This window comes from Schizophyllum commune (assembly GCF_000143185.2).
Source record: "Schizophyllum commune H4-8 unplaced genomic scaffold SCHCOscaffold_15, whole genome shotgun sequence".
Taxonomy (NCBI): domain Eukaryota; kingdom Fungi; phylum Basidiomycota; class Agaricomycetes; order Agaricales; family Schizophyllaceae; genus Schizophyllum; species Schizophyllum commune.
The window spans coordinates 139,111-165,013 of NW_026089552.1; the positions used below are offsets into that span (position 1 = coordinate 139,111).

At 58.6% G+C, this 25,903-nt stretch overlaps 10 protein-coding genes across 10 annotated transcripts; 4 read left to right on the top strand and 6 right to left on the bottom strand.

The window, feature by feature from the left end:
• Positions 1-1,361: 1,361 nt before the first annotated feature.
• SCHCODRAFT_02643717 (uncharacterized protein) lies at positions 1,362-5,852 on the top strand. The gene is made up of 13 exons (XM_003026623.2): positions 1,362-1,947; positions 1,997-2,143; positions 2,318-2,521; positions 2,582-2,853; positions 2,906-3,058; positions 3,143-3,214; positions 3,293-3,386; positions 3,451-3,799; positions 3,852-4,515; positions 4,564-4,691; positions 4,746-4,968; positions 5,027-5,324; positions 5,378-5,852. The coding sequence occupies exons 1-13, from the start codon at positions 1,726-1,728 to the stop codon at positions 5,414-5,416; spliced, it is 2,865 nt and encodes a 954-aa protein (XP_003026669.1). The 5' UTR covers positions 1,362-1,725; the 3' UTR covers positions 5,417-5,852.
• A 530-nt stretch (positions 5,853-6,382) lies between these two features.
• Positions 6,383-7,385, top strand: SCHCODRAFT_02643722 (uncharacterized protein). Its single transcript, XM_003026624.3, has 5 exons — positions 6,383-6,603; positions 6,653-6,687; positions 6,754-6,839; positions 6,898-6,998; positions 7,058-7,385. Exons 1-5 carry the CDS (start codon positions 6,441-6,443, stop codon positions 7,246-7,248), a joined length of 576 nt encoding a protein of 191 aa, XP_003026670.1. The 5' UTR covers positions 6,383-6,440; the 3' UTR covers positions 7,249-7,385.
• Positions 7,386-7,580: 195 nt separating this feature from the next.
• On the bottom strand, positions 7,581-9,182 carry SCHCODRAFT_02520104 (glycoside hydrolase family 18 protein; the record flags this gene model as incomplete). The annotated part of the gene is made up of 5 exons (XM_003026718.1): positions 7,581-7,677; positions 7,729-8,231; positions 8,281-8,801; positions 8,852-8,914; positions 8,963-9,182. 5 exons carry the CDS (start codon positions 9,180-9,182, stop codon positions 7,581-7,583), a joined length of 1,404 nt encoding a protein of 467 aa, XP_003026764.1.
• Positions 9,183-10,125: 943 nt separating this feature from the next.
• Positions 10,126-11,559, bottom strand: SCHCODRAFT_02519856 (uncharacterized protein; the record flags this gene model as incomplete). The annotated part of the gene is made up of 4 exons (XM_003026719.2): positions 10,126-10,753; positions 10,805-10,974; positions 11,230-11,356; positions 11,405-11,559. 4 exons carry the CDS (start codon positions 11,557-11,559, stop codon positions 10,126-10,128), a joined length of 1,080 nt encoding a protein of 359 aa, XP_003026765.2.
• Positions 11,560-11,688: 129 nt separating this feature from the next.
• On the top strand, positions 11,689-16,118 carry SCHCODRAFT_02593253 (uncharacterized protein). Its single transcript, XM_003026625.2, has 11 exons — positions 11,689-11,959; positions 12,014-12,975; positions 13,195-13,273; positions 13,341-13,431; positions 14,121-14,240; positions 14,303-14,467; positions 14,543-14,845; positions 14,899-14,960; positions 15,020-15,246; positions 15,301-15,362; positions 15,434-16,118. The coding sequence occupies exons 1-11, from the start codon at positions 11,736-11,738 to the stop codon at positions 16,100-16,102; spliced, it is 2,964 nt and encodes a 987-aa protein (XP_003026671.1). The 5' UTR covers positions 11,689-11,735; the 3' UTR covers positions 16,103-16,118.
• A 410-nt stretch (positions 16,119-16,528) lies between these two features.
• Positions 16,529-18,450, bottom strand: SCHCODRAFT_02706631 (glycoside hydrolase family 18 protein; the record flags this gene model as incomplete). The annotated part of the gene is made up of 6 exons (XM_050347016.1): positions 16,529-16,880; positions 16,953-17,199; positions 17,253-17,508; positions 17,563-18,083; positions 18,134-18,196; positions 18,246-18,450. The coding sequence occupies 6 exons, from the start codon at positions 18,448-18,450 to the stop codon at positions 16,529-16,531; spliced, it is 1,644 nt and encodes a 547-aa protein (XP_050197230.1).
• Positions 18,451-19,389: 939 nt separating this feature from the next.
• Positions 19,390-21,876, bottom strand: SCHCODRAFT_02643740 (glycoside hydrolase family 18 and carbohydrate-binding module family 5 protein). The gene is made up of 8 exons (XM_003026721.2): positions 21,422-21,876; positions 21,299-21,361; positions 21,135-21,245; positions 20,664-21,073; positions 20,427-20,604; positions 20,297-20,374; positions 19,990-20,236; positions 19,390-19,881 (listed from the first exon to the last, which is right to left on the bottom strand). Exons 1-8 carry the CDS (start codon positions 21,609-21,611, stop codon positions 19,626-19,628), a joined length of 1,533 nt encoding a protein of 510 aa, XP_003026767.1. The 5' UTR covers positions 21,612-21,876; the 3' UTR covers positions 19,390-19,625.
• SCHCODRAFT_01256767 (uncharacterized protein) lies at positions 21,746-22,703 on the bottom strand. Its single transcript, XM_050341331.1, has 2 exons — positions 22,532-22,703; positions 21,746-22,479 (listed from the first exon to the last, which is right to left on the bottom strand). Exon 2 carries the CDS (start codon positions 22,372-22,374, stop codon positions 21,880-21,882), a length of 495 nt encoding a protein of 164 aa, XP_050197231.1. The 5' UTR covers positions 22,375-22,479; positions 22,532-22,703; the 3' UTR covers positions 21,746-21,879.
• Positions 22,561-23,376, top strand: SCHCODRAFT_02519679 (uncharacterized protein; the record flags this gene model as incomplete). The annotated part of the gene is made up of 2 exons (XM_003026626.2): positions 22,561-22,702; positions 22,991-23,376. 2 exons carry the CDS (start codon positions 22,561-22,563, stop codon positions 23,374-23,376), a joined length of 528 nt encoding a protein of 175 aa, XP_003026672.1.
• A 918-nt stretch (positions 23,377-24,294) lies between these two features.
• SCHCODRAFT_02520029 (NAD(P)-binding protein) lies at positions 24,295-25,601 on the bottom strand (the record flags this gene model as incomplete). The annotated part of the gene is made up of 5 exons (XM_003026722.2): positions 24,295-24,534; positions 24,653-24,904; positions 25,023-25,097; positions 25,158-25,439; positions 25,500-25,601. The coding sequence occupies 5 exons, from the start codon at positions 25,599-25,601 to the stop codon at positions 24,295-24,297; spliced, it is 951 nt and encodes a 316-aa protein (XP_003026768.2).
• Between the last annotated feature and the right edge of the window lie 302 nt (positions 25,602-25,903).

Sequence of the window (25,903 nt, forward strand, 5' to 3'; positions counted from 1 at the left end):
ACGTAGCCGGGTTTCATCGGCGTGGGGCAAACTAGCCGGTCATCGTCCGGTCATCGTCGCGAACTATCGGGTAATGATGGTCCGGACATCGAGGCATGGCGGGGTGGGCCCTCTGGGCTGCAAAGCATGCTGGTTGAGACGAAAGACGGCGGGCTGGGTCAGAAGTTCGGTGCGGTGTCCAATCGGCTGAAACCGAGGCGCACGTGGGACTTATGGCCAGCTCAGCTTTCCGCGTCCTCGCACTTGACTCAGGTATGCGGAAGAGGCGAGAGGGGAGTCTGAGCATTTAACGCGAAACTGTTAGAAACTGAAGCATAAGAGGCGAATGACATTGTATTGGGGCTACAATCGAGCTGTGTTGACTTGCAACCATCTCCTGTCGCTTTGGCCTCCAGACACGCCCACCGCAGGCGGATGACATCAGGCTGCTAGTCTGGTGCGCTGAGATGGAAGCAGAAGACAACCTTAACATTTACACTTGTTTGCGCTGTTTCCCAACGTCCCCTTTTGGCAAGCATTGTTCTAAGCCGATTCCCACGGTTAGATTAAGGGGTTTCGCAGTGTATCTATCTGCCTTCTGCCACATCAGGCGATTCTCCTTGGAGGTCTGTTTTTGCTTTTCGAAATTGAAGCTCCGTTCCGTTGCTGGGCATAGATTGCCTAGTCGAAGACCGCCAGCTTTTGACGAGGTGACTTTGGGCTGCACCTTTCTTGCGCGTTAGACCACCTTACTCACCTCTTATCATCCTGAAATGAGCATACATGCAAGAAGACTGTATGTCTATCTGGATCCATAATATCATCATTATCTACAGCCGGGAAGGTCGGCAAATTTGTATGTTGGGCTGGGGTGTCAGGTGTTGGATGATGACAAGCTACAGTGAACAAGGACTTCCAAATCGAGCGATGGTAACCGGTTGATCGGTTGATCGGGATCACTTTCAATCACATCAATTTGCTCCCGCTTTGATTAACCAATCACGGCAGGCTGCCTGACAGCTTTTATGGACTGTCATTGAACCAGATAATATATCGCTCCTCCTCGTCCTCCCCTCCTCCGCCGAGCTAGTACGAGACGAGGACGGAGAGCGCTCATTCATGCCTTCCAAACCCATGAGATAGCGAGGCAGCGTGCTGTACGACTTCGAGGCTCGGTGCATGCTAATTGTCATGCTCGGAGGTACGGGTGCTGTATGTTTTTAGGGTGCGGCTTGTCGTCACTCGAGGCGAGCATGTGGGCCGCCGTCGCTGCGCCCAGCGGTCCGAATGTTGTGCGGTGCGGACGATTTTTCCGGAAAAGGAAGGGCAATATTGTTCTGAGAGCAACTGTACTTCTTGTCCTAAACCACCATGTTCTCATTCGAAGTGCCTCGAAATCCAGAGTTCTGGCCCTGCACAGTCGTCCCCCACGTACTTAGCATAAATGCGCTCTCACGATAGGAAGCGCGGAAGCCTCAAGGCCAGCGCTCGGTATTTGTCCGCCGTTCGCCCGCACATTTGATAAGAGATCTGCTGGCAACGATAGAGTAGCGCTCCCCGCCCTGTGAGGTCATCCCAAGGTCATTATCCCGCCCGTTCGCACGCAGTCCGGCGCATTTTTTGCGCTGCGGGTTTTCTTCCCTCTTACGACGTCGGCGGCTGCATTGGTCCTTCTTTACAGCCACCGTCACTCGTTCATCCTCCATCCCCCATCCTCTCCCTCCTCCGCGTCGCAGGTCCAGCACGATGGCGATGGACTACGACCGATACGATGCGCTCCTCCACTGGCTCTTCAAGCAGACGCAGGGGGACGCCTGGTTCCGCCCCCACGAAGAGAACGTGTCGTCCGGCGTCGCGCTTCGCGTGAACGAGGACCCTATCGAGTTCCGCATCTTCCCCTACGAGAACCTCTCCCTCGAGCCTTTTGAGACGGCGGTCACCGCGCTGAACCCCGCCGTGGCAGTCAAGGTGCGTCGCAGACGACTGCAGGAAGTACAGGTACTCATCTCGACGCCAGGTTCGCTCAGCCGCGGTCCATGCCGCGCTATCGCAGCTACCCGAGGGCGAGCGCTCACTCTACGTCGACGCGAGCACTCGGATACAAGTTCTCGACACCATGATGCAGCTCCCCTACGCATCGAAGGAGCAGTGTGCAGCGTTTATCGTGCGTGTTCCCCCCGTTCCCCCTCGCAGCTATATCCCCCTCTCCCCCGTCCACACCTCCCCCCAAACGTTATCTCCTGCTTCGTCGAAGGCGTTCAAATTGAAATTCTGAGCCCCCACATCGCCGCGTTTCCCATATCGCCCGCAAAGACATGAGGCTGACAGCCAATATCAGCGCGACGAACGCGTGCTGGTTGTGTGGTCGCATTCGCTCGAAAGTATCATCCCGACATGCAATGACTTCGAGGAGCGCCTTATCAAACTGCTCTGGCGCAGCCGGCCCAATGGGAGCAGCCTCCTCAGCCCGAGCATCGGCGGCTCAGTCGGCGGCCACGGCTCCTTGCGTGATAGCAGCAGCTACAGCCATGCCAACCTGCAGGTGTGTTCCAACGTTCCTTCTTACCGTGGCTTCTCACCATGCCTAACTGACACGCCCCAGGCAAACGAGCTCGGCGCGTCCGGCAGCAGCAACGAGCAGTCCGAGAAGGGGAAGCCCACCGGCAAGGTTAAGGTTAAGCGGAATTGGTACGGCAAGAAGGTCGGCGTCAAGGAGACTACTGTCGCCGATGCGGAGTCGCTCGCAAGCCGCAGACCTGCCAAACTCTGGGCGCCCCTCTATAACGGCATCGCGGCGGGCCTGTCCATGGTCTTCATTGGCCAAGGTATCAAGGTCTTGCTGGAGGAGTTGGTTTTGGATAGCGATTACATTCGGTGAGTTCTCTCTCTCAAACACCTGGAAATAAATTGGCTCATGTTATTGCAGTCTCGCTCTTTGCGCAACGATACCGCTGCTCTACTGCGTCTCCCTGTTCTTCGCGCTGCAAATCGTGCAGAACGTGTCTATGGTCATCGGTCCGGTCGCACACTATCACGAAAATAGCAAGTACTACAGCGCTATTAAGCCAAGGCCGAGCAAGTGCGTCTTTTTCTATCGTATCTTCATCCCTTTCTTGCGTACCCACTGCCTTTGCGCTGCCGTGACTGACCGCAAAAAACACAGGGAAGTTGACGAGAACTTGCCACACGTCACGATCCAGATGCCCGTCTACAAGGAGAGCTTGGAGAGCGTGCTGTAAGTGATTACACCATGCCATGGCTCCGATTCGGCGAGAAGCTGGAGCTTATAGAGTTGACGCTGATGCCGCCATAGAACGCCGTCCATTGAGTCCCTCAAGAAGGCCATGCAAACGTATGCGCGCCAGGGCGGTTCCTCGACTATCTTTGTCAACGACGACGGTTTGCGGGTGAGTCGGTCTGCGTGTTATCATGACGAGAATACCGCTCACACGCGGCCTGTCCCATTCGCAGCTCCTGCCCCAAGCCGAGCGCGACGAGCGGCTCGCATTCTACGCTAACCACAACATCGGCTGGGTCGCGCGCCCGGGGCACGGCTGGGGCTCGCGCAAGAAGGGCGACGCGGGCGGCGCCGACCCGGGCTTTGTGCGCGCCGGCCGCTTCAAGAAGGCGTCGAACATGAACTACGGGCTGGCGCTGTCGCTGAAGGTTGAGCGGATACTCGAGGACCTTATGCGCGAAGGGAATGAGAAGATGCCGACGCTCGCTGAGCTTGCGAGGCAGGAGGGGGAGTTGCCGCAGCCGCAGCGTCCGGCGGCGACCAACCGGCTATCGGGCGTCAGTCAAAGCAGCGGTGCTACGGGTGGGTACTTCATGGAGAATATCTATTGACGGTTGACTAATGAAACTCACAGGCGCCATCGTCCAACCTCCGCGTTACGGTACCCAATACGTCGGCCGCGATGGCCAGGACAACGACGTTGAGCACCCGGCCTCGGAAAGCCTTGAGGAGCGCGCCCTGCAGATGGCCATAGAGGAGACCTATGAAGAGTCCGGCCGCCGCTTCAAGCCTTGGGCTGCCAACGCGCGCGCCTCCCGCATCGGCGAGATCATCCTCATCGTCGACTCCGACACCGTCGTCCCCGAGGACTGCCTCCGCGACGCCGCGCGCGAGATGCGCGAGTGCCCGACCGTCGCCATCATCCAGCACGAGTCCGACGTCATGCAGGTCGCGCACCACTACTTCGAGAACGGCATCGCGTACTTCACGCGCAGGATCAACAGGTGTATCTCGATGGCGTGCGCGAATGGCGAGGTCGCGCCGTTCGTGGGGCACAATGCGTTCTTGCGGTGGCAGGCGATCCAGGACGCGGCGTTTGTGGACCCGGCGGATGGGAAGGAGAAGATCTGGTCGGAGAGCAATGTGTCGGAGGATTTCGATATGGCGCTGAGGCTGCTTATGCGCGGGTACATCATTCGCTGGGCGACGTACTCGCTCGGCGGATTCAAGGAGGGTGTCTCGTTATCGGTCGACGACGAGTTGAACCGCTGGCAGAAGTACGCCTACGGCTGCAACGAGTGAGCACCCCCTCCGCGTTCACTGAATCCCTCTAACCAAATGTCTAGACTTCTCTTCAACCCGCTCGTCCAGTGGTGGCGCAAAGGCCCCATCGCGCACCAGATTCACCGCTTCATGTGGAGCAACGCGCCGATACACTACAAGATCTCCATGATGGCCTACATGTTCTCTTACTGTCAGTCTGCCTCTGCTCTCCGCTCGTTGACCTCTCGTTAACCTTGCCTCCAAGACGGTATCGCGGCCGCCATCACCATCGGTATCATCAACTACGTGTTCCTCGGCTTCCAGTTCACCGTTGACGGCTTCTACATCGCGTCGTTCGAGATCTGGCTCGCTACCACTGTCGTTTTCATCGGGTCTGGCAACGTCGGGTACACGCTCCTGCAGTATCGGTTGGGTAACAACGAGCTCCTCACGGGCTTCTTGGAGAACATCAAATGGGTGCCGTTCTTGTGAGCCTTTTTGTTCTCCTTCATCTGTTCCGTGTTCCTGATCCTTCTCCTCTCACAGCTTCTTCTTCTTCGGTGGCCTCGCGATCCACATCTCCGTGGCCCTGCTCGCGCATCTCTTCTCGTACAATATCACCTGGAGTGCGACGATCAAGGAGGTCGAGCGGTCGAACTTCTTTAAGGAGATTCCGAAGATCTTCAAGCGCTTCTGGTTCTCGATGCTGGTGTCCTTCGCGATCATCGCGGGCATGATCATCTGCAGCACGTCGCTCGTCCCCTACGCGTGGCGCGTCGACGGCACGGGCTGGGCGGTCATCTTCCCGCTAAGCGTGGTGTGCGGGTGCCACATCCTGTTCCCGGTAAGTTCTCTCCCTCCCTCGAGCGCGCGTACCTAAACTCACACTCCTTCCAGATCGTCCTGAACCCATGGCTCATGGTCTTCTCGTACTGAGCGATCATGCTCGTGGTCCTTCTGCCCTTGCTCCAACCCCCGATACCACCCAACCTACAACCCAAACACGTGTATGTAGCTGTATTGATACCTCGCCGTCGCTTGCTCTTCACACCTACCCCCTTTTCATCCTATACGAACGCACAGACAAGCCTGGAATCCCGAAGCATTGCTCTCGTATACATACAGCCCCGGACATTGCTAGGTCGACGTAGAGCCGGACTGTTGTTGTAATCTCCCGCACTCGCTTATGCTACCTCGACCATCGTACCTTACGACCTACGTTTGCCAGTGACGATGCTCCCGTCGCGCATGGCCCACTGCTGGTCGTGCGTGCGTCCATTCGTTACCCGTTGTAAATATCTAGATTACCTGGTTCTCGCTTTTGCTAGTATGAACATGCTCATTAACATGCACTTCGCATTCAGAACCGAGGATCTCGGAGACCATCGCCTCAAGGTATCTTGCGTTCGCAATCGCCTTGTATGGTTTCTTCGGGGAAGCTGCGCAGTGGCTTTGTAGGTCCACCATGTGGCTGTCCCGGCACCTGCCGGAGCGCCATGTTGAACTTGACTAGAACACCTCGCGCACTCCGTCGCTGTGCCTCTGACAGGCCACAAGGCTGCACATCGTCACCTATGTTCCTGGAAATCTTGTCCTTGGACCTCTGTTGTGACTGGTCGTGCGGCCGACCCACTCATAAAGTGACATGAACAGCTCACTATGCGGATTTTACATCATCTTTGGCATCCAGGGCCCATTCTACCCTCTCGCCAGGTAAGCTGTCGATGCGGAGCTCATCAGTACCGACCCGCATTGGACGCATCCGGTGTCAGAATGGCCGGCACTTCTTGAAGGCCGCTTGCCAAGGCATCCCTGGACTAACTAGAAATTCTCTTCGAGTTCGCGGTCTTGCAGCATAAAAGCATGCCCAGACGCTCAGTGATTCTCTCAGCCGCCTTCTGCTCTTCCAGCTATCAAGACGACCGACTATCTAGCTGTCTCATCCATCATCCATACTGCTATGCGGTCGAACCTTCTTTCATCATTCTGCGCCGCCGCGCTCCTGGCGTCGACTGCTTTTGCACAGCTGAGGACGCTGCCTTACAACTTCACGCTTGCTGCGCTGAATACGACCCTCCCGAACGTCAACGACACCGGCGTTCCCCTTGTTCTTGGTCTTGAATGTATGGTGTCGGACAGGGCGCAATTGTTACATGACTGACCGCTCGCTAGTTGTCTTCGATTATTCGGCGATCTATTTCACGTCGGTGAGTGCCACAGTGGCAGACCTCCGGGCGCTATCTCTTCGCTGATCACTAGCCGGTGAACTATAGACGTATGCGTCAGCACATAACAACACGTTTCCTAGCCTTGGGCTACTTGACGGCGCATTGCACGCCTACGGCAGGAACGACTCGTGGTGCGTGCTCTTACCATACCTCTGATGCACCTACCTAATCGAGTGAATGTCAATATAGGGACACCAACGCGGTACGATGCGATTCAGGGGATAGTATAGGGTGGTTCTCGACAGAGAACGGTCCTCCTGGAGCGGATGTGTTCTCCGTTATTCCTGCTGGTAAGTGCCCGGCTGGCGGCTCTTTCTACATCCAAACGTCGACTGACCCATCCGTATAGCACAGGACCGCCAGTATCCGACATTCGCCGTGCATGAAGAGAATTCCCTGTGGTCTCTTTGCTCGACTGGGAATGATTGGGGGTTGAATGAGGTATACTACAACATTTCCCCGACGAACATATGGGAAGGCAATCGTGTCGTAGTCGAGGACTGTTACAAGGTCACCTTGCAGGTCCTGCCCCTGGAGTAAGCTCCGTGGGGATGGGGTCCTGATGATATAGTAGAAGAGGTCGTCGACAAAGAGGACGTATGGAATGTTGCTGAGGATACGGTGTAGCTGCGATCCGTCGCTGAACCCTTAGGCTTAAATATATCGGAATCTTTCACAGACACAATCAAGCAGAACGAGGGAGCGAGAAGTCGTGCGAGACGCAGTTGCATCCAGGATAAATAAGTTAAATAGTTAACGAGTGACTGTACAGTATGAGGCGTTATACCCATGGTAATCCTTCCCAGCGATTACAACCAATGAACATGTGCGTCGTAAGTGGCGTGGACCCGTCGTCGCTCATAGCGAGGCGCTTAGAGCGAGTTGGAGCGGGTGCGGCGCATGTGCGAGCGGCGCGCGGTGGCCTGGCCAAGGTTGTTCTTGATGTTGTCCCACTTCGAGTTCGGGAAGCTGGGAGAAAGGTCAGTCGGACGACCGGGCAACGCAAGGGGCATAACTCACTTAATGTGGTTCTCCGTCGTGTCGAGGCTGCCGAGCTTAGCAGCGGCGGCGGTCACGAGGCTGTCCTGGCCGGTCTTGTCCGTGGAGAGCTCCCAGAACATGGTGCCCGCGAGGCCCTTGTCGACCGTGTACTGGCCCTTGGCACCGGCGATCGCGGGCGTGTCGTACGAGATGAACTGGCGCTTGGTCTTGTCGTACGAGTACGAGGAGATGGACGTGGTGTTCTCGAAGACCTCCGCGCCGTCGAAGGGCAGGTTCTCGTACGACCAGACACCCTCCTGGGTGGTGCCCGTGCCGACGCCGTTGTAGGTGGAGCCGAGACCGTCGGTGTCCTCGAAGCCGCGGCCGTAGACGGGGATGCCGAGGACGACCTTGTCGGTGGTCGCGCCGGCGCCGGCGTACCAGTCGAGCGCCTGCTGGGTGCTGACGTTGTTGATGCCGTCGGGGTAGACGTTAGCCTGGTTGGCGACGAAGTCGAGCCAAGCCCCAGAGTAGTCGTAGGCCTGCAAGCGAGTCAGAAGGGATGAGAAATGTGAAAAGAAGGAAACCGACCATCAGGTTCCAGTAGTTGAGCGCGGCGTCCATGGTCTTGACGTCGAGGAACTGGTAGTTGCTCTCGCCGGAGCTGACAGCGACGGACAGCTGGTACGGCTGCGCGTCGCCCTTCTGCTTCTGGAGATCGTCGAAGGCGGTGCGGAGCTCGGCGAAGAGCTTGCCGTAGCCGGTGCCCTCCTCAGCAGAAGCCGGGAACTCGAAGTCGAGGTCAATGCCGTCGAAGCCGTAGTCCTCAATGAGCTGGACGGCGTCCTTGACGAATTGCGCGCGGGCGGCGTCGTTAGTGACGAAGCCGAAGTGGCCGTCCTGGGACCAGGTGTAGCCACCGACGGAGAGGAGGACCTTCAGCGAGCGCTTGGCGAGCTTGAACTTGTACATCTGCTTGAGGCAGCCGTACAGGTTGTTGCCCGCCTCGGAGGTGTCATCACCGTCGAAGGTGATCTGCTCGTCGGCCCACTCGTCAGAGAGAAAGAGATGGCCGGTGGCAGGGTCGATGTCAGCGAACGAGTAGAGAATGTCTGACGGAGGATGAGCCACATTCAGGATAGCGCTCAGGAGGGGCACTCACGCGTAAGGTCGTCAGTGACGATGTCGGTCGGCATGAAGTTGCCGAGACCATCGTAGATAGCCCCTGGAGAGTGACTTAGCCAGGTCCACGAGAAAAGACAGTAGAACTCACAGTTGACGTAGTAGGCAAGGTTAACCTTGCCCGCGTCCTGGCGGCCGAGCATCGTGCGCTTGGAGACCTGGTTGACCTTCGGGTTCTCCTGCTGCGCCTGGATGCGCATCGTCTCGTTCTTGTTCGACGGGATCTTCATCGACTCCGTCGCGGAAACCGAGGAGACCACGGAGAGCGCGACGGCGGCGAGGAGCGAAAGGCGGGCGGCGTTGAAGGCCATAGCGATAACTTAAACGAAGGATGGGACAAAAAGAAGGAAAGGGTACGTGAGAGATGGGCAGGCCTCAACCGAAGGGGGCGTAGGGAATGGGGAGAACTGAGTGCGGCGCGCCGTGGTATTTGTACCGGCGCGCGCGCAGGGTGGGCGAAGGCGCGATGGGTGCGCATATGATCGTATGGCGGCGGGCGCGGGCTGGCACGTCAGGTGCGCAGGTTTCATGGGCAGGGTTCGAGATTTGCGTATGAGCGCGACGTGAAGCGGGCACACGGAATAGAGTGGCACGGAATATGCGAGTCTCCGTTGTTCAGCATGCACCTACCTTGTATTCTCCGTACTCCATAGAGATACAAAGTCACCTCTTCCCTCATAACCTTCACTCACCTCTAGGGGAATAGGTACACAGAACCTTATAGAGCACGTCGGAGGCATCCCGAATAGCAAAAAGACGAAAATCAACCTCCGCCGCCGCCCGCCAGACGGCCGCAACTCATTCGCATGCGGCGGGAGGGAGGCAACGATTCAGTGAATCGCGGCGCCCAACAAGACAGTGGAGCTCCCTGCTGCGCTTTGGGCGTCTATTGCTTCAGGGCTGGATAGAGACAGTCGACCTCGGACGATTGGCTGCACGAATTGGCCCGTGTGGGCGCAGAGGAGGACGTGTGGGCTGATGCGCAGGAAACAATGCCCTCCGTCTTGGCCGGCGGGAACGCGATCGGATCAGTCCGAATCACATATTTTCCACGGTTGAACTTGTCGCTGTTAACGAGCTTAACAATGTCGAGGCAAGTCCTCTCCTGATCTAATGAGCGGGCGAGCGAGGCCTGGTGAAGGATGTCGCATCCTTGTACTTTCCATTGAAGTCACCACTTCCAGGAACATCTGGCTGTAAACAGTAGTAGCAATACCGACAATCTTCCCGTACAAGACCGCCTCCTCCCAACCTCTACGTCTTCTTCTTCACAATCTTCACCCCCGACAATCCCTGCTTCTTCTTCGCCGGCGGCGCTGGCGTCGGCTTTGTCGCTGCAGGCGACGGTCTCAAGGGCTTCAGCGTCGGCACTGCCCCTTGGAAAGGCCGCGTCGGCGGCACAGTCGCTGATGACGTTCCCGACGACAGAGAAGGTCGGCCGAGGAGCCCGTGCAGGCCAGTGGTTGGTTGAAAGGGCGCTGGTCGCGCATGGTGGGCCTCGGACGACGAGGACGGTGGTCCCGAAGCAGAAGTCGGTGAAGGCTTGTGTGCCGTCTGCAGGCCTACATATCCACTGGTCGTCTTTGCCTGCACCGGCCTCTGCTGCGTCGGATGGATCGACGTGTCACCCACCGGCTCCCTCGGTGCCATCACGCTTTCGAGTGTCGGCGGCGGCTTGGCGGGTAGCGAAGGGTGCAGGGGAAGCGGATGGGTGGCGTACGCCTGTTCCGTGGTATGAGGCGACGGTGGCTGAGAGGATGACGAAGCGCCTTCTTCAGAGGAGGTGGGTGCTCGAGGGGTCGGTGCGGGCGGCTGAGGCCCGTTCAGCACGGTGTCTGCCTCCATCTGACGCAGCTTGGCCTCCATCTGCGCGATCTTGTCGCTACGGATGCTTCTTAGCTAGAACACACCGAGGTTGACAAGCCGAACTCACCCATTCCTCCTCGCCTGCGCGCTCTTGATGATGCTAAGCGCCGTGGGCTGGTGTTGGGATCGATGTTGGTATGACCCGCCGTCTGCAGGTGCGTGTTGCGCGTGGGTGACCACCAAGCGCCGGCCGCGAAGAAGGCGATCGTGGGTGGCGGTCAGGGCGTTGGTCGCTTCCTGGGGAAGAGTATGAGGATGCTGTTTTGTGCACAGAGATTGGATGCAGGGGTAGGGTCAGGGCGAGACAGGAAGGCTCATGAGGAAGATGGGAGAAGGGCAGAGAGGGAAGATGGGCAGAGTAGCCCGATGCAAACTGGAAGGACGAGCGCCGCAGATGTGGATGTGGGTGTGCCAGGGATGTCCATACATGTATATGCGTGCGCGAGCGGGAAGAATAAGCAACGGAGTTCAACAAGGAGCATATGTGCTTACCTCTGCATGGGCGTACTCCACAAACGCGTACCCGCGCGGCTTCCCGCGCTGGGGACCGGCTTTGTGGAAGAGGAAGTCGAGGCGGGTGACTTTGCCGTACCGTTGGAAGAGGCGAATGAGGGTATATCTGAGGTTTTCATGTCAGTGATAGTCTTTAGGACGGCGAATGACGCACTCGTCAACCGTGGGCTGCAAATTGCCGACATACAGCCTCTCCTTCAGCAAAGGGCGGGCTGACGTGGATGAGCTACTGCTTGGAGGCAGCACAACAGGCTCCGCGGTCGGGTATGAGAGATGCGTGTCGAGGTCGACGTCCATGTCGTCTAACATCATCCCGCTCGTCGTAGCCGTCGCATCTGCCATGGTGGTTGGAAGAACAAGGAAATGCCCAAATGGGGAATGGGGATCGCCGAGGAATTTGTGGCGCTAGGTGAATCTTATCTCGCAGTCCAAGCGGCTCGTCGTCTACCTCGACGTCGGACGCCGAACCGACACGAACGCGAATAATGGCAGACAAGGGCAAAACCGTCGTGCGCACGGTGCCGCCGCCGCTCCCGAGCCCTGCGACCGGTAGCGCGAACCCAGCGAGCTCGCTGCAGGCGCTGTGGCCCTACATATCGCCCGCCCTCGACCACATGTTCGCCGCCCCCGCCGAGGACGAGGACCCCGCGCGCGCGCCCGCCATTGACGTGGGATGGTACTCTGGCATCCACTCGAACGTCTACAACTAGTACGCCACCCTGCGCGCCTCCCTCCCCGCCGCCACTAACAATCCATCCCCCAGCTGCACCGCGCAAAGCGCGACCGCCGACTCGCTCTCCGGCGCGGACCTGTACACGCAACTCGACCGCTATTTCTCAGCGACTGCGCGCGACGTACTGCTTGCCGCCCCCGCCGCGGACGCGTCGCCGCCTGCTGCTCTCGCCCTCCCGCGCTTCCTCGGCCCCGCGTTCGCGCGCTACAACGCTGCCGCGCGTGCCGCGGGGCGCTTGCTGCACTACCTCGACCGACACTACGTGAAGCGCGCCGTAGACGAGGACCGTGGGTGGCTGCGCGCGGCAGACGCGTTCGCGGGTGCCCCTCCACCCCCTGGCCTCCCACGCGCGGAGCTCGCAGCACGGCTGCGCGCATATAGGCTCACAGTTCTGAAGTCGTGGGGCTGGGACGAGGATCAGGGCGACGCAGCGGCGCGTGCGCTGGCGGAGGCGGCGGCAGAGGCGGGGAGCGCGCCCGATCGCGTCGTGCCCGTGAATGCTATGGCTCTGCGACGCTTCCGCACGGAGGTAGTCGACCCACTGCTCGCCGTACCAAAGGCGAAGGGCAAGAAGAAGGGCAAGAAGAGGCCGGGTGCGGACCCGCGAGGGCGGCTGGCTCGCGCTGTAAAGGCACTTCTCGAGCCGGAGAACGAGGAACAGGAGAATGTGCAGCCCGCGGAGGACGGTCAGGGGGAAGCCGGCGGAGGAGGCAGCGGCGCCGCGCAAGGGAGCAGCGTCGGCATGCAAGGCAGCGGCGGCGCGTCGGCGTCGGGCAGCGTTGCTGCAGGAAGCTCTGCTCGTGCATCCGGCAGCAGTGGGGGCATTTCTGCAAGCGGCAGCTCCTCCAGCTCTTGCTCGGCCTCCTGCACACGTTCTGCACCCTGCAGCGACGAGGAGCGCCTGCGCCTCGCCCAGGATCTGGCCAACATGCTTCGCCTCGTCGGCGTCCGCCCTGACCATCCCCTTCGGAAGAAGCTTGATGGGTTCGTGCGTGCGCGGGCGACGGGCAAGGTGTAGCGCGAACGGTGCACATCATCTCCATCCGCCAAAGCACTTGCCATTTTGTTTGCACCGAACCGTTGTCAGCGGAAGCGAAGAAGCTTCTCATTCTTGTACATCAGGCGCCTCAATTCCCGCCTACTTATATCTTGCATGCTTGCATGCGGTTACCATATTTTCTAAAGTCTTGCACAATACACACTTGCGCTAGTGACGGTGCATACAAAGACCTTTCCGTCGGTCGTGTCCGACAGTGCGGAAAGCTTGAAGTCTGACCACCGCCATCGCTGGTGCGTTGAGCAAGCAAGTTAAAGCTTGAAAGCTACGATTTAGGTCCTGAGTAACATATAATCGTAGTTTGTTCAGGCTCGCAAGCATTAATGGGGTAGTGGTAACCTGGGTCGTTGCCAACTGTCTCGACCCGCCGGGGGTTCGATTCCCCCTTAATGTATGTCCGAGGAATTGTCTCCTTTTTGATTCCCAAGTATGTATTTGATTGAATGTTGCTCTCATAAGCCCGTCCCTGTGAGCTCAGGACTCCTTATGCTGTATCAGCTCCGAAATGAGCGGCATAGAAGAGAAATTGAGGAGATCCAATTGTTGAATTGAAGGCCACTTGAACTCAACGTCCATCAGACGTGGTGCTACTTCTCTGGCCTGCACTGAAACTGCCGAGAATGAGCTACGCTATGGTCGGCCGACATGTAAAAGTACTCGCGCAGGCTTGCCGAATGTCGTGGATAGTGGCCCAGCTCCATTTTCGCACTCAATCCCGCACTCCGACGTCAAGCTCTTCGCGATGTCGCCCGCATTGCGCACTGGACTCGGCGCTGAAGCACAGGCACTCTTCCACGGCTCCCGAGAATATCTATATCGATGACGAGAACAATAGGTCAACTGGTCTTTGCCGTCGTCTTACTCTACGACTCACTCTACAACGGGATACCTCCGCGGCGCGGTGCCATCCGGCTGCGCGGCAGGCTCGCGTATATCAGTGACTGCGACTATGGGACGTCTATACCCTACGAAGTTCATCGCTGGGTGCAGCTCGCTGTATAACTACCATGTCTCCCTCTGTTCTCATTGTAGGTGGCAGTCGATTCAAGCGTATCGCGGCGGACTCAAATATTCTCGTAGGTCGGCGCGGGCCCAACGGGTTCCTCTTTGGCCCTCAGTCTACTCAAGAGTGGTGTACCGGTTCGTCTCATCGACAAGCTCCCTCAGCCTCGGGTCGGGCAGAAGGGCAACGGTATCCAGGTGAGCGTCGGTTGTCTCCCAAGCGGTCGTCCAGTTCGATACTGATGTTGTGTTGTTCATAGCCCCGAACGATTGAGGTCTTGAACCTCCTCGGCGTCCTCGACGACTTCTGGAAGCGCTCCATCAATCTCAAGAAAGTCCGTCTATACGAGATGCCAGGCGCAATGAAGGTCGCGAAAGAGATTGCCCTCGAGCCTGTGGTGGACCCGACTCCGGACAAGCCTTGGGTGCGTGGCAACTGTCCCTTCCTACCTCTCCTTCTCTTCTTTCTGTACTCAGTCCGATATTGACCTATCGTCCAGCCCAACCTGCGCGTCATGGGCCAGGACCGCTTCGAAGCCCTGCTGTATGAACACCTCGCCAAGTACGGCTGCGAAGTCGAGCGCGGCACTGAGCTGCGGGGCTTTACGCAGGACGCCGACAAGGTCACCGCGGAGCTGGTGAAGGCAGACGGTAGCACCGAGCACGCGGACTTCGAGTTCCTTGTCGGGTGCGACGGTGGGCACAGCACGGTGCGGCACGGCCTCGGGCTGGCTTTCCTAGGCGAGACGCTTCATGAGAAACCGATGATGCTGGGAGACATCGAAGTGAAGGGATTGGACGACGTGAGTCAACTCCTCGTATATCCCACACAAATCTCTGACGATGTGCTCATCAGTCATACTGGCACATGTTCGACAGCAACATGGGCGGCGCGGCTAACGGCGAGACTGCTCACACGTAAGCCACTCTTACATACTCCATGAACGAACGCTGGGCGCTGATAACCCTGCTCACAGATATTGCTTATTTCGCACCTCAGAGGTCCCAGGCCTTGCCACCGTCATGGCGGGTGGCGAGAACGCGTCCGACAGGCTCGACACCCGCGACGGTATCATCGAGCACTTCCTGAACCTCACGGGAAGGAAGGACGTCGAGTTCGGCGAGCTGAAGTGCGCGTCGTGGTGGCGGCCGAATATTCGCATGGTGGACAGTCTGGGTGAAGGCCGTGTTTTCGTTGCCGGAGGTACGTCGTGAGTCGAAAGATCATTCTGCGGAGATTTTCTAAACTTGTATATAGATGCTGCGCATACTCACAGTCCGACGGGCGCACAAGGGATGAACTCAAGTATCCAGGATGGGGTCAGTTTGATTCACCATCACTCCAAATACTTTGATTGACACCCCTCCCTTAGTTCAACCTCGCCTGAAAGCTCTCCCTCGTACACAAGAAGCTCGCCCCGCTCAGCCTCCTCTCAACCTACACCTCGGAGCGCCTCCCCGTCATCGCCGCCATGCTGCAGAAAACCACCGAACTCTACAACAAGACGAGCAAGGCATTCAAGGCGCACGGCGCCGCCTACGCGGCCGCCTCGGACGAGATGTGGGAGCGCAAGAGCGAGCTGCAGCAACTTGGGGTGAACTACCGGGGCAGCCACATCGTGCTGGATGAGAGGAACCCTGCCCGAGATGCGATCCCAAGCGCGTATGGGTCGGGGGCAGGCGGGCTGCGCGCGGGCGATCGTGCGCCATCGGCGCCCCTGCGAGGAGAGGGCGTCGAGAAGCTGTTTGACGTGCTCGACAGCGTGAGGCATACAGCGCTCGTCTTCACGGCGGACGAGACCAAGGCGAGGTCGGTTGTCGATGCGGTAAAGGCGCTCCCGGAAAGCGTGGCGCAGACGGTGGTCATTGCGCCGCAGGGACAGATACAGGATATTCCTGGCGTCAGAGTCGTGGAGGATGTCGAGGGTCACGCCTATCGTACGTACCAGGTCGGAGACGAGTCAACTACCTTCGTCGTCCGTCCTGACGGTGCGATTGGAGCCATTGTGCCCGAAGCGGAGGGTGTTGCGCGGTACTTTGCGAAGATCTTTGGTGTGTAGAGGGTCTTCATAGCGGCTTTGGGAGGAGATGCGCGTCGGATGGAAATCTCGCATATACAAGGATCGGAACGTATGATAGAATGTCGAGCAGTTTGTCTTCGTTTGCGTGAGCCTCTGAGTAGACCAGAACACGTACGTCGCAGGTTTGTGCATGCGGAAGATACTAGAACGTCACTGCCGTGGCTTCATCACTCAAATTCGCTGGCACACTGCACATAAGAAAGCCCCAAATGATCGTTGTATTTCCCCAAGTATACAGCGCACATACATGCAACCGCAACCATGACATGAGTATGTCCCTAAACACCAATAATAGATAATAAATAAATACTTGAAGGATGCGGGATGGTGGGCGTGATCATCCGTGAATCGTTACTTCTGAGCGCTGAGGTGCTCCAACTGCTGAGGCCCAGACTAGCCATGCACTTAGTGCTGGCGGCTCGCCCAGCTGCGGTGGTGCACGTCGCGCTTGCGCGCAGCGACGATTTGGCCGTCGCGGCAGACCATCCCGCCGGGGACAGAGCCCATGTTCTGCCAGTAGCCCGAGCCGCACATCGACCAGGTCGACTCGCTGTCGCAGCGAATCGCGCCCTCAGTGCACGCGCCGTTACCGGCGGTGGTGGTCGCGGGCGGGGCAGTAGTCGCCGGAGGAGCAGTGGTAGCCGGGGGCGCAGTGGTGGCGGGCGGAGCAGTGGTGGCAGGCGGCGCGGTGGTAGCGGGCGGGGCAGCACCCTGGCCGAGGTTGTTCTTGATGTTGTCCCACTTCGAGTTCGGGAAGCTGGAGGGAAGGGAGGGTTAGTATGTGGGTAGATAGAGGTGAGAACAGGGAGGGAAAGAAGGGTAAGCTCACTTGATGTGGTTCTGCGTCGTGTCAAGACCACCGATGGCGCTCTTCGCCGCCGCGACGAGGCTGTCCGCGCCGACCTTGTCCGTCGAAAGCTCCCAGAACATGGTGCCCGCGAGGCCCTGGTCGATGACGTACTGCGCCTTCTGCTTCACGATGTTCGGCGTGTCGTAGGAGATAAGCTCGCGCTTGGCGCTGTCGTAGGAGTAGGACGAGATCGACTTGGAGTCCTCGAAGATCTGGGCACCGGCGACTGCGAAGGAAGTCAGTTGAAGGTCGTCATGAGGGAGAGTGAAGACGACGTACAAGGCAAGTTCTCGTAGGACCAGACACCCTCCTGGGTCGTACCGGCGCCGACGCCGCTGTACGACTTCCCGAGACCGTCGGTGTTCTCGAAGCCGCGGCCGTAGAGGGGGATACCGAGGACCATCTTGTCCTTGGTCGCGCCAGTGCCAAAGTAGTGGTCGAGGGCCTGCGCGGTGGAGACGCTGTTAATGCCGTCGGGGTTGACGTTGGCCTGGTTGGCGGTGAAGTCGAGCCAGGAGCCCGCGTAGTCATAAGCCTGCGCGAACGTTAGAACCGACACAATCCGATGCTAAAGATGATGCAAACAGACCATCAAGTTCCAGTAGCTCAGCGCAGCGTCCATGGTCGGGACGTCAAGGTACTGGTAGCCAGCCTCACCCGCGCCGATGGCAACAGTGAGCTGGTACGGCTCCGCGTCGCCCTTCTGCTTCTGCAGGTTGTCGAACGCAGTGCGCAGCTCCGAGAACAGCTTCCCGTAGCCGCTGCCCTCCGCCGTGCTCGCCGGGTACTCGAAGTCGAGGTCGATGCCGTCGAAGCCGTAGTCCTCGATGAGCTGCACCGCGTCCTTGACGAACTGCGCGCGCGCGCCGTCGTTGGTGACGAAGGCGAAGTGGCCGTCCTGGGACCAGGTGTAGCCGCCGACGGAAAGGAGGACCTTGATGTTGCGGTTCGCGAGCTTGATCTTGTACATTTGCTTCAGGCAGCCGTAGAGGTTGTTGCCAGCCTCGGAGGTGTTGTCACCGTCGAAGGTGATCTGCTCGTCGGCCCACTCGTCGGAGAGGAAGAGGTGGCCGCTCGCCGGGTCGATGTCGGCAAAGGAGTACAGGATGTCTATTGCAGCGTCAGCGTATATCGACAGTGAGAAGGTTGGTAAGACGTACGGGTCAAGCCATCCGTAACGATGTCAGTAGGCATGAAGAAGCCCAGACCCTCATAAATAGCCCCTGCAAGGATGATAAGCGAGCTTCGTGACGCGAGGCAAAGAGAACTTACAGTTAACGTAGTAAGCGATGTTGACCTTGCCGTTGGCGCGGCGCGAGAGCTGATGAACCTCAGGGTTCTGCTGCATCGCCTGAATGTCCATCGTCGCGTTCTTGTTGGCGGGGATGCGCATCGCCTCGGTGGCGTGCACCGAAGTGATGACGGACATCACCGCGCTCACCATGAGCGAGAGGCGGACAAAGGAGAGGTAGGCCATCACGGAAGTGAAAGAGTGAATGACAGTAAATAAAAATGAAGGAAGGACGGTGGGGACGAAGCCGAGGGGAGGCTGGGGATGAGGGATAGGAGGACAGCTCAGTGCGCCTTTTGTAGCTCCCGGCGGTGGTCCTGAATGGGCAGCGCCCACACGGGAATTTCTCAATGCGAGCGGGCACGAAAGCGGGCGTATGCCTCATACGCGAGGTTTCACCCTCCCTGAGGGGGAGACCGAGAGATGTGCCTTGACATGCCGGGAGCGCGTCTCGTAGCTCGTAGCCCGTCGAAAGGCTGAAGCTAGTCGGGAGGTTTACTGACGAGAACGAGAGAAGAGAACAGGATGCACTTGGTTCTTGTGGCCATCGCTGGCCTGCAACAGATCCTAGGAGACAGAGCGTACACCACCAACAGTCGCTTTGCACAAACAGCGTCCGAAAAGGATGGAATGAATATATGGATCAGTGCCTGGACGTACCCTCGAGATCGCGCCGTTGATGGCACCGAGGACGAACGGCCGCACGTCGACGCATGCGAAGGCGCAGGGCGGGAGTTCGACTCGACGTCTCCGCGCAGATCATCCGAGCGGTGGCAGCGGCCAAGCTGTATCGACGACCATCCGGGCCTGTTTGGTGACTCACGAATCAGAAGTCGTCGTCGAACGAGGTCGCATCGACGGAGCTTCCGGGAGCGCAAGCAAGTTTCGGTGGTTAGGACGAATATTGCCTTTTCCCCTCCCCTCCCTTCGCAGTTTAACACCCACGAAGACTTGAATTTGAAGCCGCTGTGCAGACGCAGATGAGCGCAGGAGGAGAAAGGCATTTTGTTGTTGGTCCATGTAGGGCTCAGGGCTTGGTGTCCACGTGCACTGATTGCGTGCGTAATCGTCATTTATGGAAGGCTTTGTGATGGCCATAAATGTGTAAACCTTGTGTAGAGCTTTGTAGAGGCGCAGCTTCAAAATTCATTCCAGGTATAAATATCCTCTTGCATCGAGATACAAGTACAATTTTCTCTACAGCTGAAAGAGCGGTGATTTTCGTCGCCGAAAGCCCGACAAGTAAGTAGTGAAAAAGGAGTGTAGTACGACCATAGTCCCTTTGAGATGACCCAGTCGAAAGCCCTGTTTACTTCGACATTCATGTATTAAGCCTAGTCAAGCTAGGGTGTGTTACCCATCTAGCACGCGCCGCTGTCGGTCCAGACGTCAGACGAGGCGCTGGGCGTCTCGCCCTGTGTCCACCACTTGGCCGTCCAGAGGTGGCCGTTGTAGGTGCACGTCTGTCCGCCTGTGTACGCCGTCGCGGAGTTGTAGGCCGACACACCGGCGCAGTTGCCGCCCGTCGGGGTTGAGCCGCCAGAGGTTGTCGTCGGCGTGCCCGAGCCGCCCTGGCCGAGGTTGCTCCTGATGTTGTCCCACTTGGAGTTGGGGTAGCTATGGGGAGGGGGACGGAGGTTAGCAAGCGGTACTTCACGGGCGAAGGAAGTCGAAGTAGCTCGTGTAAAATAAAGAACTCGTGAGATATAGAGAAAGTGAACTCACTTGATATGGTTCTGCGTGCTGTCGAGCGTGCCGAAGACGCCGTGCGTCGTGCCGACCAGACTGTCCGCGCCGACCTTGTCGGTGGAGAGCTCCCAGAACATCGTGCCCGCGAGGCCGTTGCTGGCCACATACTGCGCCTTCGCCTTCGCGATGTTGGGCGTGTCGTAGGAGACGAACTCGCGCTTGCTGGCGTCGTAGGAGTACGAAGCGACGGAGGTCGAGTTCTCGTAGACGGTCGCGCCGGCGACTGGTCGGGTCAGATGTCAGCGATGAGGGATAAGGTAAGGTGAGGGGAGGAAAGACGCACGAGGGAGGGTCTCGTAGCTGTAGATGCCCGCCTCAACCGTGCCGGGGCCGATACCGTTGTAGGTGTGCCCGAGGCCGTCTGCGAAAGGGATTGAGTACGCAAGGTGGGATGTGTGTGAGGTTAGACTTACCAGTCTCCTCAAAGGCACGACCGTAGAGCGGCACGCCCATAACTATCTTCGACGTCGTCGCGCCGTTCGCCTTGTACCAGTCCAGCGCCGCCGTTGTGCTGACGTTGTTGTAGCTGTCCGGGTACAGGTTCGCCTGGTTAGCGACCGTCGAGAGCCACGAGCCCGCGTAGTCGTAGGCCTATCGAAAGCTCGTCAGCCCACCGTCCAAACATCCATGTCTCCAGCCTCAAGACTCACCATCAAGTTCCAGTAAGTCAGCGCCGCATCCATCGTGTTCACGTCCAGATACTGATAGTTATTCGCACCCGCGCTGACCGCGACCGAGATCTCGTACGGCGTCGCGTCTCCCTTGCTCTGCTGCAGCTTGTCCAGCGCGGCCCTCAGCTCCGTAAACAGCGCGCCGAAGCCCGCGCCCTGCTCCGCCGAACCGGGGTACTCGAAGTCAAGGTCGATCCCATCGAACCCGTAGTCCTCGATGAGCTGCACGGCACTGGTGACGAACTGCGTGCGCGCCGCGGCGTTCGTGACGAAGCCATAGTGGCCGTCCTGCGAGTAGGTCCAGCCGCCGACGGAGAGCATCACCTTGATGTTGCGGTTCGCGAGCTTGATCTTGTACATCTGTTTGAGGCAGCCGTAGAGGTTGTTGCCTGGGAAGGAGGGGGCGTCAGCGGTGAGGAAGGGAAGTAGAAGAAGACAGTGGAAGCATACCAGACTCGTTCCAGTCGTCGCCATCGAAGTGGATCTCCTCGTCCGCCCAGGAGTCTGTGAGGGAGATCGCACCGGTGCTCGCGCTCGTATCCGCGAAGGCGTAAAGAAGATCTATCAACTCCGTCAGTCGCTTGAACCATTCACCCCTCCCGGTCCGGACGTACGGGTGAGATCCTTGGTAACGATGCTCTGGGGGTAGAAGTTCCCCAGGCCAGAGTAGATGGCCCCTAGTAGGAGAAGTCTCATCAGAGCGCTGATCACCACGGCAAGCAGAAGAGAACACGTACAGTTCACGTAGTACGCCGAATTGACGCGCCCCGTGGCGCGCCGCTCAATGTGGTGCACCGGCGCGTTCTGCGCCGCCTTGAACACGTTCGCCGTCGCGTTCTTGTTGTCCGGGATGCGCATCGACTCCGTCGCGCTCGCGATCTGCGCTGCGAGCGGGAGGAGGACGAGCAGGCTCGAAAGAGAGATCATCGTCGTTGTGATGATGGCAGTGGTGGTAGAGAGAACGTCTGCGGGGACTTCGGTCGCGAAGTCCTAGTGAGTAGTAGTGAGTGTGGAGATGCGAGCCCGAGGAGCTGCTTGGGGGATCGTAGGGCTTCCCTGCGCAACCTTATATACCAGGCCCTGTCGCCCTCCCCCGGCCCCGGGCTTCGAGCGCGATAGAAGCGCCCCATGCGTCCTTCGCGCGGGCGCGTCAGCTGGGCGATCCTGCACAAGCCCCCGGGGACAGTCACAGTACTCAGTGACAAGGAACCCGCAGGAGTAAACAGGCAGCACACAGAGGCGCCCAGGGATAGACGCGTGCGCGTCGAGGCACGCCGCTTATCGGCTGGCCTCGCCGGCCATGCGACGCACTGAATGAGGCGGTTATACGAGAGATGAGACTGTTTGTGGTAGGTTGGAGCAGTCTGGAGGGTTCGGGGTGCTGGGGTGCAGTGGTCGGGCTGACTGGCGAGAGTAGTTGCGAGGGCGTGAATGGAGACGCAGGAGAGCAAGAGTGGCGGGCACAAGCGCGCAGAGAGTCCTGGAGGGCCTGGGATCTTCGTGATATGCGAGAATAGACGTTCGGCACAGGGGCCGCATGACGAGAAAGAAGCTCTCGGTGCTGATGCCAATTTCGGAAGAATGCATCGTTTTCATTGTCGCCTCGCGATAAGGTGAGAGTCCGCAGAGAGGGAGAGAGATCCTGCAGTATGTTGCATATCCTTACAAGTCCATCGATTGGGACGAGCATTGCGCAGTATGGAGTCTGATTGGAAGTACCTGTACTCAAGGTGGCGCGTTTGTGTTCGCTCGTCGGTACCTGCGCCCGCTTGTTCGCTGTGAGCAGTCTGAAGATCTCCATGTTCAGAAGTAGAAGTATGACTAGATGATTGAAAACGTTCCTAGACTGCCCTGGACTATCGGTCCGCGCGTTCGGATGCACGCCATTCAAGCTCAAAGTCAAGAGATCGTCCTGAGCGCCGCAGGGACATTCGGAAGTCAAGTCGTCGACAAGCGGCGTATACAGTCTCTCCAGCACGAAACGACCGATAAAACCGTCCCGGGAAGGGTGCATGAGGGTTCGTTCTGCGACCAAGGAGAACGCACGTTGAAGTCACGCATAGACCTAAGGGTGTCACGCATTGTTCAGAGCGTGAGAAAACCTGTGACTCCAACGTTGCGCCATCGCCTTTCCTCCTCGCCCTCACCATCTCACATCTCCGTGTACATAGCTTCCGAGTGACCTCAAATCCCAGTTCTACTTCAAGAACGAGAACAGTGACGAAGATGGAGAAGAGCGCTTGCCAGCAGCGTCCAGCGCGACTACGCTAAATTAGAGCACGTTTCGCGCGAATTTGCGGCCGTAGCTGTGCCCGTAGCGCCCGCGCATGGCCCTCTGATCGACGTACATATATCGAGGAACAAGGCCTGGAGCGCCCTTTGCCAGCACAGTCACCGCCAGCCACCTATCGTCAACGTCACCCTCACTTTCATCGTTTACCGCCGCTTCTTGCGCTCTACCCGATCGCATCCTGCAATCCACTCTGCTACTTCTCTCGACCCAGTCTACCACTTCTCGCCACTTACTCTCTTTCGCACCATGCAGTTCTCCCTCACCCACCTTTTCCTCGTCTTGTCCGCCGTCGCCGCTATGGCCGCGGCCACGGAGTCGATGAAGATCCCGGAGAACAAGAACGCGACCATGAACGTGCAGAAGATGCAGAAGAACCCGACCGTCCACCAGGTGAACTAGGCAACTCGACGGATGGACTAGCCGTGGGGTGGACGTCGTTTGGGAACCGACTGTACCGCGGAAATTCACTGTACGGGAATGGGTGCTCGGAGTACGTCACCTACCTACCTCACGTGCGAATTCGTGCTGAGTTCAGTCCCTCGTAGTTGTGACGCATGCATGTCGACGCTGGTCGTATACCTGCTGCATGTACACAATATCATTCTCTGTGGAAGTAATGGAAGGATTCAGGTCTGAAGGATTCGACTCGTCTCAATTCTCGTCGTATTCCGTCTCCCCACCGCGTGCCCTCATTGACCCTCTTCATCGATCCCGCTCCCATAACCTCGGAATCCCTGTCCTCGCTGAAGGGTGCAACGCTTGCAGTGACGTCGTAGCAGTTCAAGCCCGACGATGGACTTCTGCGCCTGATTTGTCGAAGACAAGTCACAGCACACATCGTTCTTTCGCCAGTAGACCCTACGGGCGGAGTGACCAAAACGAATATGGAAGAAGCCGCCAGTGAAGTGACCGCGTGAGCGTTTGCGGCGAGTATGAAAGAGAACGTGAGCGTGTGAGGAGGAGTGCACGACTAAATGATTGCACGGTGAGTTGGCCGTCGCGCGAGCGGGCCCGGCAATCACCGAAAGTCATGTGAGGTGGACCTACATACACTCACGAATCGCAGGAGCGACCTCACCTCTAGACCGTGGACTGATATGGCCACATCGCTATTCCAAGTTCGTCGTCATCCCATACTCTCTTATTTGCCTGAGATATGCTGAGTGCTCGCACTCCTGACAGCGGCCAAACAATGCATCTACATAGGCTTGTCTTTGCGTGAATTACAAAAGTAGATCCTTCCCCTCCGTGCGCTCAATCTTACCACCTTCCCACCTCTTTCCTTTCTATCTGCTCGCTCACATCTCGCTTCCCCCATCAAGCCGGCACCAGCATGTTTCCATACCACGACTCCGCGAACTCGTCGAGGCTCAGGACGGCGCGATCCGGGTAGAGAGCGCGAGCGTCGAGCGCGCCGTCCTGTACGGCGCGCTCTACCGTGTTGTCTCCCCGGTACCACATGCTGTACGCGTACTCGGGCAGGGCGCGCGTGCGGAGCGCGGTGGGCCCCGCACGCACGCCCTCGTCGACCTTCGCCATAAGCTCGGCCTCGGTGGTCTGTCATGGGGCGTCAGCCTCTACTTATTACCCCCGCGCGCCTGCGCGACCGGTCCCAAATATCTCAGTGGCTGCCGCCTCTGAGCTTGCAGATTGGCACACGCACCTTGGTCACGACCTTGTCGAGCGCCTCCGCGTCCACGCCCTTCGCGGCGGCTAGCCGATAGAGCTCGCGCTGGGTCGCCTGCGCCTCCCACACGAACACGGTGCGGTTCAGCGTGCGCGCGTCGGCGAGGATGAGCGCGACCCACGCGCCGATGTTGTTGATGTCGGTGCCGGCGGTGGGCACTTCGCCCGGCGCGTGGAACGTGTGCGACAGCCGGACAATGCCGGAGCGGCCGGCGTAGGCGGGCGGGTAGGGAAGGAGGACCTGGAGCGCGAGTAAGTATGTGGTCGAATGGCAAGTGGTCGTAAGCAGTTGGTAGGGAGAGCAAGTCGGACAGGGTGGTAGCACTGGCAGGGGTGCGACAAGCAAAGTCTTTACTGACCTGCAGCCAGATCCCGACCTCGATGACGGTGTACCCGAGCCCGAGCTCCCGGATGTACTTCTGGATGTCGTATTTCTGAAATTGACGGTCGGTAAGTCGTGCGCTCGGAACTCAAGGATAACGACCGACGCATACCATGTCCTGCAGGAGCATCGCCCCCGGCGGCGCGTGCGACGACCAATCGCACGGCACGACGCGCTTGACGCCGGCGTCCTTCGCCGCCGCGAAAAGCGAGCGCTGCGTGTCGAGGAGGTACGCGGTAAGCGCGGATACGACGATGTCCGCCCCTCTGAAGAGTGCGACTAGCTCGTCGTGTGAGGCCTTTGTTAGGTCCGGGTGCACGAGCACCTCGGCGCCGCGCTCCTGGAAGTCGGCCACGGCGGGCTTACTGGCCGAGCGCACGACAACAGCAACGCGCTATGAGGATCGACCATGTGAGCTGCGGCAGTCCAGTAATCCAAGAAGGGCGGCACGCACGAAGTTGCCAGAGCGCAGTAGGCCATTGACGATACTGGTACCAGTACTCCCGGTGGCGCCGATGACCACGACACGGGGCTTGCTCTCGCTGGATTCAGACATGCTGAGTATGAGTGTACGAATCTGGATCGTTTTCGATACAGTCGACCCCACCCACTCACCCTCTTATACTGAAGTCCCCCCACGAGGCTTCCTAACCGCTTACCTGATGCCCACACCCGGTAACGCATCCGACATGGCGAGGCCACTCGAACTTCCTGGGAATCAGCCGACGGCATGTCTGTAGTGGCGACCCACTTACACCGTATTGGCCTCGCATGCAGGCTACTGTTGGTCGCGAATATATGCAGGAGTCAATCATGTATGGCTGTTTCCATTGCCTTACCAATCCCAGTCCGATGAGG

Excerpts from the sequence above, each read along its gene's own strand:
- SCHCODRAFT_02643740 (XM_003026721.2), bottom strand. The coding sequence starts at position 21,611 with ATGATCTCTCTTTCGAGCCTGCTCGTCCTCCTCCCGCTCGCAGCGCAG. Across the intron at positions 20,375-20,426 it reads TCGTGCCTTTGAGGAGACTG|ACGGCCTCGGGCACACCTAC; the intron begins GTAAGTCTAACC and ends TCCCTTTCGCAG. Across the intron at positions 20,237-20,296 it reads CAGCTACGAGACCCTCCCTC|TCGCCGGCGCGACCGTCTAC; the intron begins GTGCGTCTTTCC and ends TGACCCGACCAG.
- SCHCODRAFT_01256767 (XM_050341331.1), bottom strand. The coding sequence starts at position 22,374 with ATGCTCGTCCCAATCGATGGACTTGTAAGGATATGCAACATACTGCAG.
- SCHCODRAFT_02643717 (XM_003026623.2), top strand. The coding sequence starts at position 1,726 with ATGGCGATGGACTACGACCGATACGATGCGCTCCTCCACTGGCTCTTC. Across the intron at positions 3,215-3,292 it reads GAGAGCTTGGAGAGCGTGCT|AACGCCGTCCATTGAGTCCC; the intron begins GTAAGTGATTAC and ends ATGCCGCCATAG. Across the intron at positions 5,325-5,377 it reads GGTGCCACATCCTGTTCCCG|ATCGTCCTGAACCCATGGCT; the intron begins GTAAGTTCTCTC and ends CACTCCTTCCAG.
- SCHCODRAFT_02593253 (XM_003026625.2), top strand. The coding sequence starts at position 11,736 with ATGGCAGACAAGGGCAAAACCGTCGTGCGCACGGTGCCGCCGCCGCTC. Across the intron at positions 13,274-13,340 it reads TCTGACCACCGCCATCGCTG|TTTGTTCAGGCTCGCAAGCA; the intron begins GTGCGTTGAGCA and ends ATATAATCGTAG. Across the intron at positions 13,432-14,120 it reads GGGTTCGATTCCCCCTTAAT|GTCGGCGCGGGCCCAACGGG; the intron begins GTATGTCCGAGG and ends ATATTCTCGTAG.
- SCHCODRAFT_02643722 (XM_003026624.3), top strand. The coding sequence starts at position 6,441 with ATGCGGTCGAACCTTCTTTCATCATTCTGCGCCGCCGCGCTCCTGGCG. Across the intron at positions 6,688-6,753 it reads CGGCGATCTATTTCACGTCG|ACGTATGCGTCAGCACATAA; the intron begins GTGAGTGCCACA and ends GGTGAACTATAG. Across the intron at positions 6,840-6,897 it reads TACGGCAGGAACGACTCGTG|GGACACCAACGCGGTACGAT; the intron begins GTGCGTGCTCTT and ends ATGTCAATATAG.